The following is a 21,617-nucleotide window of genomic DNA, read 5'->3' as shown; positions in this document are numbered from 1 at the left end:
TGGACTGCAGCAGTATATACACTCGAACATCTACATTTATGGTAGGTACAAAACTGTACTATGTTCATCGTGTTATACTGCTGCAGTCATCACACTTGGGTTGAATCCCAAAGCTATGGATGGGTGGCTGGTACTAAACTGGGTTAGGCGAAGCTATGATGCCCTGCCGAACTGCAGTGGCAAAATCAGCTCTGGTTTTTGAGTATAATGGAAGGTGGTAGTGCTTGGTAAAGGTGTGCACTGAACTCCAAGTAGCTGCCTCCAGAATGTCCTTGGTTGGAACCCCCCTGAGAAAGGCTGCTGAGGTTGCTGTAGCCCTGGCAGAATGGGACCTAATATTAACAGGCACTGCTTTCCCATGGTGCGAGTAGCAAAAGTGGATACAATGTGCTATCCATTTGGAGATGGTCTGTTTTGAAATAGCCTTTCCTTGTGAACCTGCAGCATAGGATACAAAGAGTTGGTCAGTTTTTCTGAAGGTCTTTGTCTTATCCAAATAGTAACGTAGCTGTCTGTGAATGTCCAAAGAGTGAAGGAGTTTTTCTCCTTTATTCTGGGGGTTTGGATAAAAAGGTGGGTAAATGAATGGTCTGATTCAAAGCCACACTGGATACTACCTTTGGCATAAAGGTAGGGTTAGTTCGTAAAGAGACTCTGTCCTGATGGAAAATTATGAAAGGTTCCACAGCCATGAGTGCCTGTAGTTCTGAGACCCTGCGTGCTGAGGTGATAGCCAGCAACAGAGCTGTTTTCCATGACAAGTATTGTAGTTCTGCTGAGAAGGCTGGTTCGAAAGGAGGCAGTGTTAATTTTTCTAAAACGAAGTTGAGGTCCCAAGCTGGCGTTGGGGGTTTTCTGGGGGGTTTTATATTCTTAGCCCCTCTGAGAAACTGCCTTAGTAAAGGGTGTGAGAATATGGGAAGATCCGTATTATATTGAGCTGAAATAATATGGAAGCATGGATCTTAATGGATGAGAAAGAAAGGCCTTTGTGTAGCATCTCAGTTAAGTATTGCAGTATTTGAGGAATGTTTGGTATCCCAGGATTTTGGCCTTTAGCCTGGTGCCATGCACAAAATCTTTTCCATTTGTCTGAGTAAGTTTTTCTGGTGCTGGGCCTCCTGGCCTCCAAAATGACATTCAGGACGTCCTTTGAGAGAAGTGTTGATTGATAATTCAAGGCATTCTCCATGCAGCTAAATTTAAAGTCCTGAACTGACTGTGAAGGATCTGAGAGTTTTGCTGAGTCAACAGAAGTGGGAATTGAGGTAAGATCCATTGAGGGCTGTGAGTCAAGTTCCTTAGTAATGGGTACCAGTGCTGACGTGGCCAGTTCGGAGCAATGAGGATCATTTGTGGTCTCTCTGACCTGACTTTCAGTAATACCTTGGTCAATAGAGGTAGTGGTGGGAAGGCATAGACTGTCAATGCTGTCCAACTGAATGATAGGGCGTCCACTTTCCAGGCTAGGGAATGATAAGTCCTTGTGCAAAATTTCTGTAGTTGGCAATTGTTGGAGGAGGCAAATAGATCTATGTCTGGGCGTCCCCACCTTTGAGTTATCATTGAAAATACTTGTGGGTGTAGTCTCCACTTGTACGGATCTGCCATATTTCTGCTCAATTCATCTGCCAATATGTTTTCCTTTCCTGGCAGGAATTGTGCTTGCAGTTGTACTTGGTAAGTCAATGCTGTGTTCCACAAGGTCATTGTCTGTCTGCATAAAGGGTAGGAGTGTGTTCCTCCCTGTTCATGTACCACATAACTGTGGTGTTGTCTGTACTTAGTAGTTGTCCTGGATGCAAAAGGTCCTTGAAGGCCGTCAGTGCATTTTGCACAGCAAGCATCTCCTTTTGGTTGATGTGTAGATGCATTTGTTTTGCAGACCATTTGCCCTGTATAAACTGTCCTGCCATGTGTGCTCCCCCAGGCGTAGTCTGAAGAATCTGTCGTCATAGTTTGGTTTGCTGGAGGTAAGACAAAAGGAAGACCCTTGTTTATTTGACATGCTTGAGCCCACCATAGGAACTCTTTTTGAAGGCAAGGAATGAGAGGTATACTTGTTTCGATGCTGTGCCTGTGTTGAGTCCATACACCTTTCAGGTACCATTGTAATTTCCTCATATGCAGCTTTGCATATGGAACTAGTTGAATGCAGGATGCCATGAACCCCAATGCCTGCAGGATTTTCCTTGCAGTGAGCTGGGTAAAAGTTGCTATCTTTTTGAAGTATTGAGTCAGTTGTGTTTGTTTGTCTGGCGTGAGGTAAGCCATCTCTGGCACCCAGGAATATTATCTCTTGTGAGGGTATTAGCTTTGACTTTTTTGTTTACTGTGTACCCAAGGCAACTTAGCAGCTTTGTTACAAATGCCAGATGCTGTAATAGAATGTCCTTGCTGTCCGCTTGGATCAGGCAGTCGTTCAGATATGGATAAATATGTATTCCTCGTTGTCTGCAGTATGCAATTACTGATGCCAGGCATTTCGTAAATACTCTGGGTGCAGTAAATAAGCCAAAGGGCAATGCAGAGAATTGATAATGCGTTGTACCTGCCAAAAATCTGAGGTATCTTCTGCAATCTTGTATGATAGGAACATGCAGGTATGCCTCTTTGAGGTCCAACGTTACCAGCCAGGACTCCTTGCCCAGCATGGGAAGAAGCTGCTGTAGTGTGAGCATTTTGAATCTGGGAACCTCCAGATATGTGTTTAGAATTGAGAGGTCTAAAATGGGTCTCCAGGCTTTGTCCTTTCTTGGTACTAGAAATAGTCTTGAGTAAAAACCTTGACCTTGCTCCTTCGTAGGTACCTTTTGAATTGCTTTCATATCCATGAGAACTGAAATTTGCGTTTGTGCCTCTGCCCATTGGTTTGGAGGTAGATTTAGCATGCCTCTCATCTGTGGTAAAGTGTGAAAATGAAATCTGTAGCCTCGGGTAATAATATCCAGAACCCATTTGTCCTTTGTTATGATGCGCCAATTTTGTGGAAATAGAGCCAGTCTTCCTCCCAGAGGTGCTACCAGGGCAATTTTGCTTGGCAGGCGAAGAGGAAAGTCATTGTGTTTGTTTCCTGAAGGGTTGAGATCTTTCGTCTCCACCTCTTTGAGTTGTTGTATGCCATTGTCTAGGCCTGAAAGAATCTTGTAGCTGGCCTCTGCCCCTTGGGCGTCTGTACCTACCCCTTTGGGGTCTGTCTGATGCAGGAAAGGACCAGTTTTTTGATGGCCACTTTCTGCTGAAACAAGGAGGTTGTACCTGTAAGAAATCTTTAACTATCTGCATAGATTTTGCCTTTTCTTCCATTTTCTTTAAGACTGCCTCTGCTTTGACAACAAATAACACATCTTTCTGCAATGGAGCATCCAATAACTTTGCTTTGACATGTTCTGGTAAGGCTTGCACTTTTAGCCAAGCATGTCTACGAATTACAGATCCTATGACAGCTGCTCTACATGAGGCTTCCAATGAATCAAAACCACACTGTAAGGTATGCTTTCCCACCTGTTCTGCTGCATGCAGCAAATCCTGCATCTCTTTGAAATCAGGTTGATCTGTCTGAGGGATCATTTTCTGCTTTAACTGTGTAATCAAGTACTGCTGGTATTTTAGCATGTGGAATTGGCAGTTTAAGGCCCTCATGGCCAAAGTGGCAGACGTGTACACTTTCTTCCCCCATCTTTCTAATGCTCTGGAGTCTCTTTCAAAAGGTAGTGGATTCTTAGTAGTAGAGGCCTCAACCCCTTTCGGACCCTGGGAAATGGTTTTGGGTTCTGCAACAGGGCTTTTATATAGAAACTTATGAGAATCAGGAACTTGGTAGTATCTGTCTGGTTTAGCTGGTGCAGGAGGTAAGGAGTCTGGGTTTAGACTTGATTCGGTGTAGACATCATCCAAAATGTCTAAAACTGGAGGAATTGCAAAGGGTCTATGCTGTGGAAGAAGAAGAAACTCACAGAGTCTTTTCTTAGAGTCAGAGTAATCTTGGCCTTTCCAGTGGAAGTGTTCCCTCATAGTGTGTAAGGTTTCCCCAAAAGAGTAGTCTTCGGGGGGGGGGGAGACAGAGGGAATTGACTCTTCAGCATCTGAGTCTTCATAAGGAGGGAAGGAATAATCCTGGTCCTCAAAGTTAGCTGAGAAAATGGATGCTTGGTCAGAGGAAGGATAATCTTCCTCCAGTCTAGGCCTTTTGTCAGGAGGGGGTTGGGAACCCCTGATATGGGTAATTAAATCCTCAGCCATCTTAAGCATCTGTTTTTTAGGCATAGGAGCCTGAGCTGGGGGGGTCTGTGGACCCGGTTTCCTAACTTTTAAGGGGGCTTTCAGTTTAGCATAAGACTTAATAGAAATAGCTGTCGGTTTGAAGACACCTTCAGAAAACGAAGGCCTGTCCAAAATCTCCGGATCACCATCAAGGTTGGCGTCCGAGGGGTGAGATGGAACCTGCTCCCTGAGGCCCAGCTGATTCGGTCTGGGAGGCCTTCAGAATTTCTAAATCAGCGGTAGTCAGGCGCTGCGTAGGCACCTTGATGAAAACCAGAGAACCGGCGGCAGGCCTTGCTGAGGCCTCAGTATCTGGTCTTGGCCTTGGTTGCCTGTCCTTATCCTTGCGTTTTTTGGTCATTGCTGATGTCGGTTGCTCCGACATACTGTAGTTAAATTTTCTGCCAAAATAATGTTGGGCGAAATCTGCCCGACGCTTGATTGTACGTTTGTTGAACCTAGCACAAAACCGACAACCAGAGATGTCGTGGTCTGGGCCTAGGCAAGGAATACAATAAGAATGAAAATCCTTATGAGGTATTTGCTTCCCACAGGAAATGCATTTATTAACTTTGTCTGACATCGGTCTGAGGCAAGAAAAGTTTCCCCAACGGGGTACTTAGCTTTAGAGAAGACTTCGGGCTGAAATTCGATTCGAAAATATCAGGAGCTAGCCAACCGGCACTTGCAAACTGCTTCTGCTTCGGGAACCGTGCGGCAAGAAAGACTGAAGAAAATGGCGTCGGCTACCTCTTTTATACCCCTGTCGCATTGACGTCAGGGAAGAAGCGACAACAGATGCCAGACCAAGACTTTGGGATTCGGCCGACTGCGGGACCGCCTGATGGCAGGATAACCCAAGTGTGATGACTGCAGCAGTATAACACGATGAACATCCCTTTTCCACAACTGATAAGACACAGTTATCTGAAGTGATCTGTTGCCACGAGGGAAGATGGTGAGAGAGGCGGGCAGAAAGGGCTAAGTGATCTGGAGGGGTCTGGCAGTCATGCAGAGAATGGCCTGTTAGGAAATGGCTGTTTGTGAAAGGCTTGGGAAGAAGTTGATTCTGGTTGACTATGATTTCCTGGCAGCTTTCCTAGATTTGGAAGTAGGTGGTGTGGAAACCTTCCTGCCAAACTTGGTTTGGAGGGATAGTTTCTGGGAAACTTAGGCACTGGTGAGACAAAGGTGTTTAAGGCCCTGCAGCTCCTTGCTATTTTCCTGCAGGTTTTTAAACAATTCTGATGACTGTTTTCCAAAGAAAAAGTTATTGTCAAGAGGAGCATCCATAACCTTACTTTAAAAATCATCTGGTAATGGCTGTAGTCTGAGCCAGGAGCATCTGCGGAGCACAGAGCCTGAAGCAGCAGACCTGGCTGATGCTTCTACAGCATCATAGCTGCATTTAATCGAATGTCTAGTGACCTGAGCAGCTAAGGAGAGAGTGGAGGCAACTTGTGCCTTGATAGGAATATTTGGTATGGAGGACAGCTGATCCATGGCCTATGAGACAAGATTTAAAGCATACTTTACCATATTCATTTGGTAATTGATGGCTCTGAAAGCCAGGGTGGATGAAGTATATATTTTCCTTTCCAGTCTGTCCATCATTTTACTGTCTTTGTCTGATGAAAGTACGGAGGAAAAGGGAATGTGTCTGGATTGCTTGTTCGCTGAAACAGCAAATCACAGCTGGGTCTGCAATAGGAGGCTTGATGAGGTATTTAAAGTCATCATGAACTTTATAGAACCTGTCTGGTCTCTGGAGCTGAAGGTTGAGATTCTGGTGCTTTTGAAGGTGAGACAAAGGTGTCCAGCTAGGTTGGGATCACTGGAGAAATGGCTGAGGGGGATGGGATTCCACCTGCAGAAGTTCATATCTTTTTTGCACTTCTGTCATTTGTATGTAATGGCATTTGAAATATTCCCTCATTTTTGAAGCTGTTTCCCCAAAGGTTATGTCTTCAGGTGAGGAATCACCCTCTAAGGAATCCTCTTCTGGAGAACAGTATCCCAAGAAAGAGGCCAGCTGATAGGCATATGAGGGGAACTCCTCAGAAGAAGAGGAAGAGTACTCCTCAAGTCTCTGGATGGGGGTAAGGGGCCCAATGAATCAGGCCTGGGGCTCCAAGATGGTAGAGTAGCAGGAGCTTGGGGTAAGGGGCCTAATGAATCAGGCCTGGGGCTCCATGATGGTAGAGTAGCAGGAGCTTGGAGGAAACAGGCCTAAGGGCCACAAAGGCATTAAAAAAAAGACTGAGACAATGCCTGCCAGTCAGACAAGCCTTCAGATGGAGCACACAGATGTTCTGTCTTCTGCTTTCTTTTCAGAAAGGGGGCCTTTGCTATCGGCTGAACAAACAAGGGCCTAGGATCAGAGGCATGCAAAGGGCTTCGAGTGGCTTCCTCTGGAATGGAAGGTAACACTAACTGGATCAGGCAAACCTGCCCCCCCCTCAGACGTCATAGGAACCTCCTCAGACATGCAGGCTGGAGAAACTAGGGTGGCATCCGAAGTCAACAATGCCATCGGATGTACCTCAGCTCCTGAAATGGCAGCTGAGGATGTCTGAACTCGAAGGCGCAGTCACTTTTTCTGGCCTAGAAACTTTGGCCTTCTTTCTCGGTGGTCTGACTGAGACAGCCGGCGTCACTTCCATGCCTAAGGCAAGTTGTTTAAGGCGTTGGTTTTCAACAAACAAGTTCAGGGCTGAAAGACAGCCGTATAGTGTTTTTGGAACAAACGACTGGCAGATGGAACACGCTTTGTAGTTTAGGCCCTAAACAGAATAAGCAGAGGTCATGGCTGTCTTTGTGAGGAATTTGACGTACACACTTACATTTTCCCTTCCTAGACGACATGAACGGCATCAACTAATTAGAAAAATAAAACAGCAACCAAAGCAAGAAAAGAGATTCTCCAACAGGGGTACTTATCTTTCAGGAGTCATCTGGCAAACAGCAGAATGAGCAAGTTGACGTTCGAATGCCGGCAGAGATGTTCTGAGGTCAATGCATGCAGACATCACATTTATGGCCCACGGTTTACGGTACCTACATGTGACATCCCACACACCATACAGCAGCCAGGCTAAGCTTTTGTAGATGGGCCAGATGTTCGGGTTGTCTCAGGCGGAAGATCCCCATGTTTAGAATACTGCAATATGAGAACAGAAGGACATCTATCAATTATGGCAACAACTTTGCCAATCTTTTAGCCATAATAGACAAACACTTTATAACCACGGTTTAAAACTGAAATGGGTCTATATGAAGCTAGATCTGATGGATCTTTGCCATCTTTAGGTATTACAGCCACCACAGCTTTTTTTCCAGGATGTTGGTGCTTCCCCTCCTTTGAAATACTGTTACACAAAACATTCCAGATCTTTATCACTTTATCTCCTAACTTACAAACCGCTACCAGAATAACATCTATTCCTGGAGACATTCCTGCAAATTGGTTATAAATAACCATTTTTATCTCCTTTCCTCCTATCTTTACTGTTAATTATCGAAGCTCATCTACCTCCAACCTTGGTATATTTAAGTCTTCAAGAAAAAAGCACAAATGGAAATATTTATGGATTGCCCCACTTCTCTACTTTACACAAAATGTTCATAAAATTTCCAAAATCTCTAATACTGTATACAGTGTCTCTAGTTATTGTTCTTGATACAGGCTCCTCAAATCTGGCAACATCCCCATTCTACTTTCTGTTGCATAACTTATTGTGCTAAAAGTTTTTGTGCAGTGGAGTTATCAAAAGCAGTTGCTTAACAGCAATCTTTCCAAACTCATGCATATTATCCAAGTACTCCCTTATTTTCTCTTCAGCATTCTGCAGTTGTACCTCCTCTTGTTCTGTGAGACTCCCCTTATTCTGTAATACTTTAATCTTTGTCAGCCCCTTGAAATAATTCTCGTTACTTCTTAACCATCTTTCTCTCTCTACCCTATTTTTAAACTCCACTTTCATTTTATCATACTCATTACATGTAACTTCTGGAGTACTTTATCTTCCCTAATAACTCCCAAATGTCCACTACCTATTCCTTAAATTCTTCCCTTCTTAAACAGGTAGGCATGGAAACTCCAGTATCTCATCTTTACTTCATTACCTTGCATTTGTACCTTGGTAATTACTAGCACATGATGTGAAACAGTTATTGGATATGTGTCAAGGTTCTCAATTAAATGCACATGTTCCTGTGAAACATAGTTTCTGTCTAGTCTAACTCAGTTATTGTACTTTGGGGAACAAGAAGTAAAGTCTGTTCCTGCTACTGAATTCACGTCTTCCATATCAAATACTTTCATGGATTTTCAGAAATCTACCCTCTCTTGTTATATCGTCTATTTCTAGTTGTTGCAAATGAAATTCCAGTCTCCACCTATAAGAAATATTCCCTGCTGAAGGCTGGATTATTTCTCCCAGATTTTTAAACTCCATAACAACAGTTTTAGGTGGAATATTAATACATGCCAGCATAATCCTCATCACTTGCCAGTAGCCCCTCACTACAACAAACCTGTCATTCTTTTTCCCCCTCATCACTACTGGTGCTCCTCTAACAATTAAGATACATATTCCGCTTTACTTTCATCCATGATATTCTGAAATCCTTTATCAAATTCACATGCTCAGTTCTTTCCAAATGCATCTCCTGTAGCTCTATTTGCACTCTAATTTTCTCAAAAAAGTTTTTTTGTCTACACAAGATGGGTTGCAAACTGGCTTAGGGATAGAACCCACATGGTCAGAATTGCAGGTGCCATGTCAGACTCTAAACCAGTTACAAGTGGCGTCCCACAAGGCTCAGTCCTGGGACCTCTCTTGTTTGGTATATATTTCTCTGAGGCACAGGCTAACACAGGAGGACTATGGCTGACAAAGTTTGCAGATGACTGCAAACTGGGGGCCATAATCGACTTGCCGGCTGACACAAGCATCCTCCAAAAAGGTCTCTCAGAGACGGATAACTGGTGCTAGAGCCATGGCCTAAAGCTAAATGCCAAAAGGTGCATAGTCATCCCCTTTGGGAAAAACAAATTACCACATAGGTGGTAATCCATTAAGTACGGAAAAAGTAATTAGGGATTTGGGGACCCAAGTAGATTGCAATCTCTCCTTTGACAATCATATTGCCAAAGTGGTTAGAAAGACATTCTATATAGCCCACCTTATCACGAAGGGATTCACATCTAGATCAAGAGAGGTCATTGTGCCCCTCTACTCATCACTCATCAGGCCCATAACTGAATACAATGCCCCATTTGGGATGTACATTACCCGACACCTGCTACAACTAGAAAGACCCCAAAAGTACCTCACCAAGAGGATCAAGGGACTCAAACAGATGCCCTACACAGTTAGGCTAAAGAAACTCCAGCTCTACTCAGTTGCTTACCGCCTACTCAGAGGCGATCTGTGCCTGACATATAAAGCCATGTCCAACCCAGAATTAATGGACATGCTCCACCTCAAGAAATCCAAATCCATCAGAACTACACGCTCCAGTGACTTAAACCTCAGCACAGAAATAAACAGAACATGCTGGAGGGACAGATTCATATCCCTCACTCTGGAACAAAATCCCAATCCATGTCAGACAGAGCCCCTCAATGACCCTCTTCAAGAAGAATCTTGACGTTTGGATGGGAGATCGTAAATTTATCCCTGGGATCTCTTCTGTGTCTCTGCTAGACAGAGGCACGGCAAACTAACCTTAAATGGGTTATCTTCTGTGACCTACTATAGAGGCACAGTAAACTAATCTAAGAAGGGTGGCGAAAGCCAAACACACTCTGGCTAGGCTTGTAAATGCCCTAGGGCAGATAGCCTAGTATCAAACCTATGAACCTATGAGACCATTCAAATTCCGAGAATGTGGAAAGTGTCACCATTATGGTAAGAAGTTATTATTCACATCTATCATACAGGATAGCTTTCTTAAATGTCTATTTCCAGCTTTTGTGATACACGCACTCACTCTTTGGTAAGTCAATACTTTATACAGTTTTTTCTTATCAACGTTGGAACCTATCTCACATTTCACAAGACCTTTTTATTTTAATGAAATGTTCAAAAACATACATCCCAAAATACCCCCAAAACCTGATAACTTAATACAAAACCCACAAACTATGCACATCTTCAAATAATGTTGAACCATCCTAATAACAACTGTCTGAAATACACAGCTGCAAACACAGACTTTACTTAAACTAAAACTGAGGTTATCCATGGTAAAACACATGCATATTGCCTGTGCTTCTACTTACACTAATTGTCATCTGTTCTTTTTCATCTTTATTCCCCCCTCCCAGATGTGAGAAACAACCTGCATGCTTTCATAAAACAATTTTTAGCCTTGAAGAAACCAGTATTCTGGATTTTTACTGTTTCGCTGACCCTTTTTAAATAACCTGGACAACTGGATGGGCAATTGTAAGTTCATCCCTTGTCTGTTTCCTAAAGCCTTTATGGAAAAGGGACAAAATCCAAAAGTAACAACCTGTTGAGGGTCTGGTAATTCACATCTTTTCAAATTCAATGTTTGGTCACGTGGCTAAGCTACAAATGGTCTATTGGATCAACAGCCTAATATTAACTCATGAACCTAACTACAAGTGATTTAGTTCCATCCTTCATTGTTTCAATACTACAGCTAACTAAGTCTTCTGCTCCTTACTAAGCTAAAGCAGGCCAACATAGCTGCCTTGAATGCAGCACACTTATAAAAGAAATAAGTCACTTGTGCAAAATGTAGGTCTCTGAAATCTAATTTTAGTTTATATCCAACAATAAAGCATACCAAAAACCTGACAATTGTAATAAAGAAGCTTTCATTTGAAAAATAATACATTAACAGTACAACTGCACAAACTCACAGTAATGTAGAGCAGTATTCAATATCAAGTGAGTTGCTAAGCAAGTGAGGAGAAACAAAACAGTCAGTATTTACATTTTATTCAATCAAATATACTACAAATCTTGGATACGAACATGACTTAACTGACAAAGAACCAAGCAATAGGCGATTAGCAAGGGTTTTACATGAATTTCTGAATAATCCAGAGGCTGCCCAACCTTTAACAGCACATCTACTACTGGACTGTTCAACTAATCCAACAATAATCTCCAGTCAAAATATCCAAAATTGGCTGTAACTGTAAACATTTACTGTTTAAATGAGAAAAAGGAATATTTCTAAAAAGCACAAGGTGACCTTTTCACCAGCTGTAGGTATTTAATAGACATGTTTAATAATGAAATTAAGTCAGTCTTAAACTCTTCAAACTGGTCTGTTAACCGAACACTGTTCATTATGAAGCAAACTAGCAACTCCTCTACATCTGCCATTTACAGACTTGACAGACACGTGGTTATTCAAAACACAGAACTTGTCAAGTGATACATGAACTTCCTGTACAAAGGTAATTCATTAACTGACATGATGGAGATGGATCTGAGTAACCTTTAGTGTGATCACGTGGTTTACCCAAATGATGTTAACGAAGGATCAACAAATGGATACAGATAGCTGGAATCATCAAAACCAGTCCCCTCAGAGCCAAGGACCCCCCCCCACATCACTGAAAAATCCATGGGGGGGGGGGTTAAAGAAATTTCCCTAAGCCTTACCACTCAGAGGAATAAGTCACAATGACTGCTTTAGACAAATGAGCTCCACAAAAGTGAACCAGTATGTAGGCAAATCCAGTGACACACCAGCTATACTCAATAAGGATCACTAGAAACCAGGGTGGAGTAAATGCACTTTGAAATCTTTTTAATATCCACAAGTAAATTTCAGACATGCAAGCATAAAACTTTCACCCAGAGGGCTTCCTCAGGCATATGAAACTTCTTACATCGACCAATGAATGGTTTAAAAAGTGTAAAAAGGTCAACAACTAGATTAAACACTTAGAGATTACAACAAGCAAGAAGAGTCCAGCAGATATGTGAGGACATTAAGAAAAGAAACACAGTTGCTGCACCTATTTTCTCTAAACAAGTAGACAGGCAGACAGAGCACAATACCCATGCTATCACTAAACCAAAACGTAGATGTACCTTGACTTGTAACAGGAACTCCTTAGCAACTGAAAATATAATCCGTAAACACTGGCACATACCACAGGACATTCCATCACTTAGTAATTGTAATCACTTCACAACCCTGTTTTCACACAGGAACTTAAAAGGCCTATTATGCTACAGAGAGCAACCCAGACTTATAAATGTGGCAATTCTTTATTCTGTAAGTACACTGACACTAGGAAAATTATCACACATCCTGTAACAGCCACAAATTTTAAAATTAGAGCCTATGGCAACTGTAACACCAGGAATCTGGTGCATCTAGCAACATGCAGTCACTGCATTTTCTATTATATAGGTAAAACAAACCAGAGACTTAAAGACCACATATCCAGCCATCCTTCAGAAATCAACAGAGAAGCAGTTACTAATGCCTTATGCAAACATAAGATGTAGAAGGGATCTACCCACAGTTTTAAATTCTTGATTTTAGAAGCTGTATATGAAAATAGGGTCTCTATATTATATCACCGGACGCTTAAAAAAAGCAAACTATGAATAATCGCCCCCCATGTAAGCGAAATATTATAATCTCGAAAGCTCAGAACAGCGATTTCTTTCGGGGGGGATCGCCAATTCGAAAAAAGAAAAAAAAATTGAAAGAATACATAAAGTAGGGGGCTTCGCCCCCACCACCCCTGATCGCACTACAGTGCCAAAAATGGCAAAGTAAAGGAAGCGGCCAAGCAAATTCTTTCCTTGGGAAAGAATCTGCTTAAAAGCTGCTTCGCTATTTTGCCTTTTCATTGTTTTAAGTTCGACCAAGACGCATTCGATAGAATGCATCTTTGGTCTTCTAATAGGAACCCATGAAAACATAAGAGGTGAAAACATTGTTCTCAGAACTGACAGGGGAACTGAACTGGATTTTAAGGTTTAAGGCTCATATTATGCCAGGGCTTAACAGTATTGTCCCTCTCAAACCTATACTCATAACCAAGCATGAGTCTGTGTAAATGCATTTGTTGCAGCAATATATATATATATATATATATAATATATATATATATATCTATATATATATCTATATCTATATATATATATATTTATTTTTTTCCCCATATGTAAGCCAGTTGCCTTTTTATAAAGTTTATACAAGTTTTTTATACCAGTTTTTAATATCAGGTTTATACGTCTTTACAAGTCTAAGTTTCACATACTTATTATTACATATAATGTTTTTAACAGCATATCATTGTGCGTTAGGCCCGACAAGCCAGCACGTAAACATCTACTGCCAATCATTAGCGGACCGGAGTTCCGCTGTGGCGACCCCTAACCGGGAAAAGCTGAAATACACAAACAAACCGTTCCTTTAACTGTAGCTGTCATTTTGTGCATGTGACCTTTTTACACCACTTAAACCATTCATTGATCGATTCAAGTTATTTCATACATCTGAGGAAGCCCTCTGGGTGAAAGTTTTATGCTTGCGTACCTGAAATGTACTTGTGGATATTAAAATTATTTCAAAGTGCATTTACTCCACCCTGGTTTCCAGTGACTTACTTCTTATTGAATGCTTAAGGCAAATAAGTCATAACTACTTTAAGCTCACGGATTTTTACTTCAAGTTCATCTTCCGAATTTAAGTGAAATGACATGGCAAATTATTGAATTTAAATTAAAGAGATAATGGAAAAGAAACTCATTACTGTATTCCACACTGTAAAATTTTTTTCAAAGATCCATATGCTCACCTCTGTTCAAGCACTTAAAATGTAATATATTGGAAAATGGATATGGAAGTCTGATTAATAGTATTTTTCTAAATTTTATTTTTTTCTTACAAAAATTAAATTCTCTGTCAAGTAAAATAAATTAGCTACAACTGTCCTATTCATACTACATATGGAAGGTCTGGCTAGATTAACTATATTTACATGGAACTGGGAACTGAGAAGTGAAGGAGGGAGTGCTATTTTGGAATAATTCATCCAGAATGATAAATTAAGAAATTTACTTTTTGTAAAGTCCCAATTTTTTGTAATTCCGATAAGCTTAAAATTGTGTTATGGTGATCTAGATATGATGCATTAAAAACACACTAGCGCACGCACCCATGCAGACTGAGCAATTAAAACAAATGGTACAATGTGTTTGGAAGCTGTGGAAGAAGTGCCTCTGTACTACTAATGTGAGAGGATTGACTAAGTGAAACTATTGCCAGCACAGATGGTCCTAAAAGCAGCTTGCCACACTGACCTGCTGACTTGAGACAGCACAGAGGAACCCTGTTCAGACTTTGTACAACACATAAGCAAGCTACACTTGGACATTTCAGTTCCAACACAACAATTTTTTATGGACATCTTCAAAACCACAAATTCAACAGTCAAGTGTGGTGACAAGCAAAACTTCAAAGTGCACACAGTTTTTATTTATTTATTTTTTAATAGTACAGTACCAGGTAAAAAGTGATCTTGCATACACTTCCAACACACAACCTTGCACAAGTCACTTAACCAGATACTGCTTGTGGGTAGCCCCTGAAAAAGAACTGTCTCTCCAGTGGACCTACCTGGTTAACAAATGAGTATAAGTAAGGGGTTCGGGTGGTTGGCATAATGGACAAGGTGTTTACCGCACAGACACAAGGTGTAATTCTGACCCTTGAAAGGAAATGGTCTAGGCTTAAAATGACCTGCAAAGGCAGTTAGCCTAGTAATTACCTATCAACCTATGATAATAGCTTCTCACTGAAGAATTCTATAATTAATATAATGCCACCAGCACTACATTTACCTGCTGTAATATTTGAATCAAATACTGTCCCATCTTCTAAAGTTCCAGTGTACCAGCAGTGAACGGTATCCCCCTTCTTAGGGAAGTTAGTTCTGTCTCCTTTCTTCAGTATAGATTTGGTATACTTAGGTGGGCCCTGTCAAAAGAAATCAGGATTAAAGATGTGCTTAATTACGTAAACTGCAAAGAGCTGTACATATATATTAATACAGGAACAATATACAACTATTTTAAATTTAAGAATTTAAAAAGGAATGCTCTCATACAATGCAGGTAAAACAGCCAGGATTTCTGCTTTTACGTCTGAAACTACAATCACACATATGAACTACAAAACCAACTATGTGGATTAGTTAGTGCGTATATAAAACTTGCCTTAAAACAGAAAACCCAGTTTATTCTGAACGCATCTCCCTAATAAAAGACTCTGGTACAGAAAGATGCTAATTCACATTTGCAGTGCGGGGGGGGGTCATACTTTTCCAGTCAGAAGACCTAGTAACCCACAACTCAAATGCAATCTAAGAATCTGTAGAGAAAAGTAAAATCATCTAAGCTGTGGCTGCAAAATCTCCAGGGTAGGGTGTATAAAGGTCCCCTTGTTCTAAGCTAAGAGGTCCACTTGCAAAGACAGCACATAATGTTTCAGTCAGGAATTTCCATATTTCCACAAGGAGGGAGAACCAGTGCAGTCTTAGTTAAAAGGGAGTTGCTGGGAATACAATCTAGGGCAGCACACACACTATACTCACCCGCGCATGCGCACACACAATATACCCACATGCACACCTGCAAGTGATATACAGAATGATTATTCACCTACCACATTTGTCTGGGAATCAGGAAGAAACCAAATCACTTGTAGAACCCGCAGACTCCACAAAGAATACCCTTGAAGGGGACTTTCAGTTAAGATGGGGCAGAGTAAGTCACTGAGTTCTGGACCTCTCCCTTACCCTTTTTTCCCATAATTTGAGCAATCTGACTTGTTGCCTGCAATGACTTATAAATGAAGCTCTTGACAAAGAATGTTCTTAGCTAAATGTCCAAGCAACACCACAGAAATGTAATGAGCTAGAGTTTCAACTGACAAAAGCCTGACAGAATTTCCTGACTGCCTTGACTGGGACTTTCACTAGTGTACAAAATAGGGAGAATAACCAGCCTGTAGTTAACCTGCACAATATAATACAAGAAATACAGAAAATGAATGCTATGTTAACTAAGGACATTGAAAAGGTTGATAAACTTTTGGATATAGAGACAGCTTATTTCCACTTGGATCAGCTGGCTGCACTAGATACAAAGATCAAGAAAGTGAAGCAGTACACGGGAGTAGCTGAAACTCAGCAACAGCAAGTAAAGGCAAATTGAGAAGATCTGGAAGACCATGGCAGACAACAGTGTCTCTGGAGGAAACTACTTACATGATAACACTGCTGGTTAGACAAGTCTACTGCAATAGGAAATTAAGATAAAGGGCTTACTGTGTTATTACTTCACAGCATCTTCATTCGTGGATGCCCCAGCCCATATTAGTTCACTATGAAACGTATACAGCCAATAATAATATATCTAAATTCTGGGAACCCGGCAGTGTATTTAAAGTGCGAGAGTCAAGTGTGTTGTGTAAACATAACCTGACAGTCACAAGTATTAAACGAACTGCCATGCAGACAAGTAATCTATGAAGAGGGGCTAAATGGAAATTTCATCTACTACATCCAGCTGACTTGAGGGTTAATCTCCAGGGAGGTCTACTGACCTTTGTCACTCTTGACAAAGCTCTTTATTACACTGGAAAACCAAATCAAGAACATACGCAGTTGGCCAATGAACTCCTTACACTGCTACTCACAGGAATGAAGCTAGGACCCCAGACCCATTCCCTCTCTTTGAGAAGAAGCCTCATGATGTTTCCCCATTCATCTCAGCAAAAATAATTAAACTGCAAAACAAATCCTTAAACAGATTTAAAATAACCCGCCTTTTATGAAATGTGGATCTTTTGGCACAAAACATGACTTGCAATAGTTTAGACATTCCTGATGTTTTCCCCTTGTAAATTTTTTGATAAGGTTTGTGTTGGCCTGTTCTTATACAGTTAAATCTTGAATATAGACTTTGGAAGGACAACACTATATAAACTTACAGTCCCATGAGATTATATTTTGATAAAATGGCACTGATTTGCCAAATTGCTGATGGTTTTAGGTACTAAAATTTAAGTTCCTTGTTCAGAGGTAAATACGTAAATACTAGGCAGTCTGCAGACTATTACAAGTCTAGCCAATTACCAAGAGGTCAGCATCAAACCCTGTACCTTGTATCTATAAGGTACAAATTTTCAGGATTATGTCTACTCCACCTATAATGGATTAGTCCAAGTAGCTGAAATGGGAACAAAACCAAACAGTTTTCTGATATCCTGGTACCAAAGGTGAGTGCACAACCTGTTGAGCCACTGACACCACCTTCCTTCTGCTTACATTGCTTGTATTCTGGGAATGGGTACTGTAACAGGCAGCATGTTAAGATACTGGGTGTGGAAACTGTTTGATACATTAAGATAAATCTACTTGTGCTCACTGAACTATTAGTAATGTAGTAGCATTTTTCTACCTCATTTGCTAAGGGCAGTTTGCTGTCTCCTAGGAAGTTTACTACATTAATTTCATATGTAAATAGTCTGATAAAACATTTTCTATATATAGAATGTTCATTGCTTGCTAGGTTGATGTCCTATTTGGCACTTTTTTTTTTTTTTTTTGAGGTGGGATGGTTTGACTCTCAATCTCCCTTACATTGATGTGCTCATTAAGGGAAATGCTTATACGTTCCAGTTAAGTGATCAAGAGTTTATTCTATCAGTAGGCATTGGTGTGTGCATTTATTTTTTTTTTCAGGAAACACATCTTAATGTGAAAACGACTATCCTGCCTACCTGCCTGAGGAGTGAGTGTGGCATCTGTTATACCTATCAGCCACCTTAATCAGTACCCAGGCCCTAGTCTCCACGGAGTGACTGTGACTTACCTGGAGCTGCTACAGAGCAGTCCATCTCACCTAAAGACTCCAGCCAAACAAGACACCATCAAAATAACAAGGTTAATAGTAAAGCTACATCTTTCCCTGTTAACCCACCTGAAGGCAGGCTGCAGGCATAGCTTTCCATCCTCACCCTCCCTAATTACTGCAAACCTTATTTGTATTTATCTGTAAGCCTAACAATTTAAACACATCCTCCCAGACCATTTCTTCCTACCCTTGTTACTACCTCGTGGAACCCATAAAAGAACCTATCTACAGTGAGCCTTAAACTGCTGAAATAAAACTAACCCTAGCCGAAGATATAACCACAGCAAAACAGGAAAACTAAGCATAAGGCGTATTTAAGCTAGAAAAGAACTAAACCTTGTAATATAACCAATTTTACTCTTATGTTCAGGTCTAATCAGGTCTAGTCAGGTTTTTTGGGGGCTTACCTGCCAGCTCGGCTGATGTGCGATAATCCAACTAGGTACTGCTGGCTATTATCTCTCCTCTTACATCTTACGTCACACGAGGTTATATCAGTACCCGTGCAAGAGCGCCATTTTTCAAACGACTATCCTGCCTAGCCTGCCTGAGGAGTGAGTGTGGCATCTGATATGTAAGTGAACTTGCTGTTTTTAAGCTACGATCAATGTCAAACTACTGTTTCAAGTTGTTAATAAATGAAAGGCTATCGCTATAGTTCTGAATAGTCACATAACACTTGGTTATTAATTGTTAATATCTGTAAGGCTATCGCTACATTTCTGAATAGTCAAATAACTCTTAGTGGTTTTCTGTACGATCTAGCGTGGTGTCGCTACAGTAGGTGTTTGTTGTGACATTGCCTCACGTAAGGGCTTTTGATAATACATTGTGTTTCTATTTAACTAAGTGCAACTGTATGCAACTCAATCTAGTGAGCGCTGTTTGTATTGCTCAGATTTTTGTGTCTTAGTGCTGAAGCGCCACACGTGCTCCTGCACACGGTGAACATACGGAGACCAAGAGTATCACCTAAACATTTACTATAGGCATGGAGTAAAACTCTGCACTAAAAAGGCCATAGTTACAACCTTGAAGCTCGCTCGCAGATTACATTCAGCTGAGCTAGAGCATGCTGTGTAAATACCTGACAGAAGACCTAACTCCTTGAAATGCTTGTAGCTGGATAGCTATAAGTGCAAGTAGTAGAACGGCTAGCAGTGGAGCAGGTTTTTTTCTTCTCCACATACTGCTGTGAACTTTTTAAAAACATAACAGTGTGTTTACAGCATAAAGATAGACGATACTGTGCGTATAAAACTATCTGTGGGCACAGACGTTACACCTACGCCATAACAGTGCCATTAACATATGTTATACAGCATCGCTTGGGTCCTACTGCTTTATATCACACCACGTGTAGGGAAAACAGTGTATTAAAGAGTGTTATTACGCATTACCTTTGTTTGCTCTGCTGTATCATACGCTGCAACTGTGCTAGCGTCCATCTTATGTATTGTTCTCCCGCCACTGTTGGTATATGTTGGCTGTGATATAAAAGTGATTTATTGGTACTTGTTGGCTGTACTAAGCAAGTGATTTATTGGAATCTGTTGGCTGTACTATGCAAGTGTTTTTTCCCCTCTCTCTTATCATATGTTTCTTTTATCTTCTCACTTCTAGACCTATCAGCCACCTTAAATCAGTACCCAGCCCTAGTCTCCACGGAGTGACTGTGTCTTACCTGGAGCTGCTACAGAGAAGTCCATCTCACCTAAAGACTCCAGCCAAAGAAGACACCATCAAAATAACAAGGTTAATAGTAAAGCTACATCTTTCCCTGTTAACCCACCTGAAGGCAGGCTACAGGCATAGCTTTCCATCCTCACCCTCCCTAATTACTGCAAACCTTATTTGTATTTATCTGTAAGCCTAACAATTTAAACACATCCTCCCAGGCCATTTCTTCCTACCCTTGTTACTACCTTGTGGAACCCATAAAAGAACCTATCTACAGTGAGCCTTAAGCTGCTGAAATAAAACTAACCCTAGCCGAAGATATAACCACAGCAAAACAGGAAAACTAAGCATAAGGCGTATTTAAGCTAGAAAATAACTAAACCTTGTAATATAACCAATTTTACTCTTATGCTCAGGTCTAACTGATAGTTTTTTGGGGGCTTACCTGCCAGCTCGGCTGCACCCGCTCCGTTCGCCCTCGCTACGCTCGGGCTCACTCCGCTCCCCTGCCCTACCCCCAAATCTCACCCACCCCCACATCAACTACATTTAAACCTAACCTATTCCCACCCCCAACTGACACCCAAATCTACATCCTTCCCGCCTCTTGTAATTCCAAACTCCAATCACATTCCTAACTAGCCCTGTACATTAAGTCATACCATTCATATTCTTAACAATTAACTATTCCCCTCTAACTATGAAATACTTCATCCAGCAAATACTCCTACTACTGTTTATAGCATTCATTTATCTCACGACCTCCTACAATTACTCTCTACAAAACATCCCCCCACCCATAAATCCACATCCATTACCATACCCATCCCACCCAATTACCCCCAAACAATAAGCCCTACCCTATTCAATACCATAGCCATACCCATCTAATACACATCAACAACCACCCCAAATCAACTGCAACAAATAAATATATCAAAATACTACAAAAGCTAGCAAAACTAATACAAACAAACCAACAACTACTATTAAGGGATGGTGATATCCACCCAAACCCAGGCCCTTACGATACAAATCTCTTAAGTAAAACACAACAGCTTCCTAATCTCACACAAATTAATACCAGGCCAGCTAATAGTCTACTCCTCCTAAATCTAAACATCAGGAGCTTAAACAATAAAATACATGAACTTCATAGCCTAATCACACAATAGCACCCTGACATAATCTGCTTAACAGAAACCTGGCTAAAACCATCTACCAAAGACACAGAAATCCTGACACCTGGATATAGTATCCTTAGACAAGACAGACTGAAAAAAAAAGGGTGGTGGCATTGCCATGCTTTACAAAAATAACTTACTATAGCTAAAACAGAGTTACCAATACCTCCCTTGGACAAAGCAGAAATACTACTGACTACTCTCAAGATAGGCAGCAATAAAACTATCAACTTAGTAACTGGTTATATCCCCCCAGGCAATAATATCCCTATCATGGAAAGTTTATTACAATGGCTATCACAAACCTTACCACATGAGACTATTGTATTAGGGGACTTTAACACTGACTGGCTAACATGCTCTTCCCAAGCTCCCACTAATCATATCAACCTAGCTTCCTTCTCTCAACTAATCAAAGAACCCACTAGGATAACCAACAATAATAAAAAATAAACTCTTCTAGACTGGATTTTACTAAATAAAATGCCTTCCTCCTACTTAGCAGGCACACTTCCTGACTCACTAAGCGACCATCAAGCAACCTTCTTACTTA

At 41.1% G+C, this 21,617-nt stretch overlaps 1 protein-coding gene across 1 annotated transcript in view; it reads right to left on the bottom strand.

Annotated features, from left to right (window-relative positions):
* FKBP3 (FKBP prolyl isomerase 3) overlaps positions 1–21,617 on the bottom strand; it is a gene marked incomplete in the record, with an annotated part of 570,007 nt that overhangs the window by 302,796 nt on the left and 245,594 nt on the right. Inside the window, 1 exon segment of the mRNA XM_044074268.1 lies at positions 15,123–15,258. Within this exon segment, the coding sequence (XP_043930203.1) occupies positions 15,123–15,258 (136 nt within the window).

This window comes from Protopterus annectens, chromosome 6.part0 (genome assembly GCF_019279795.1).
Source record: "Protopterus annectens isolate FY-2018-M chromosome 6.part0, PAN1.0, whole genome shotgun sequence".
Classification (NCBI taxonomy): domain Eukaryota; kingdom Metazoa; phylum Chordata; order Ceratodontiformes; family Protopteridae; genus Protopterus; species Protopterus annectens.
The sequence above is the reverse complement of the archived record's forward strand: the minus strand, read 5'-3'. Positions and strand labels throughout refer to the sequence as shown.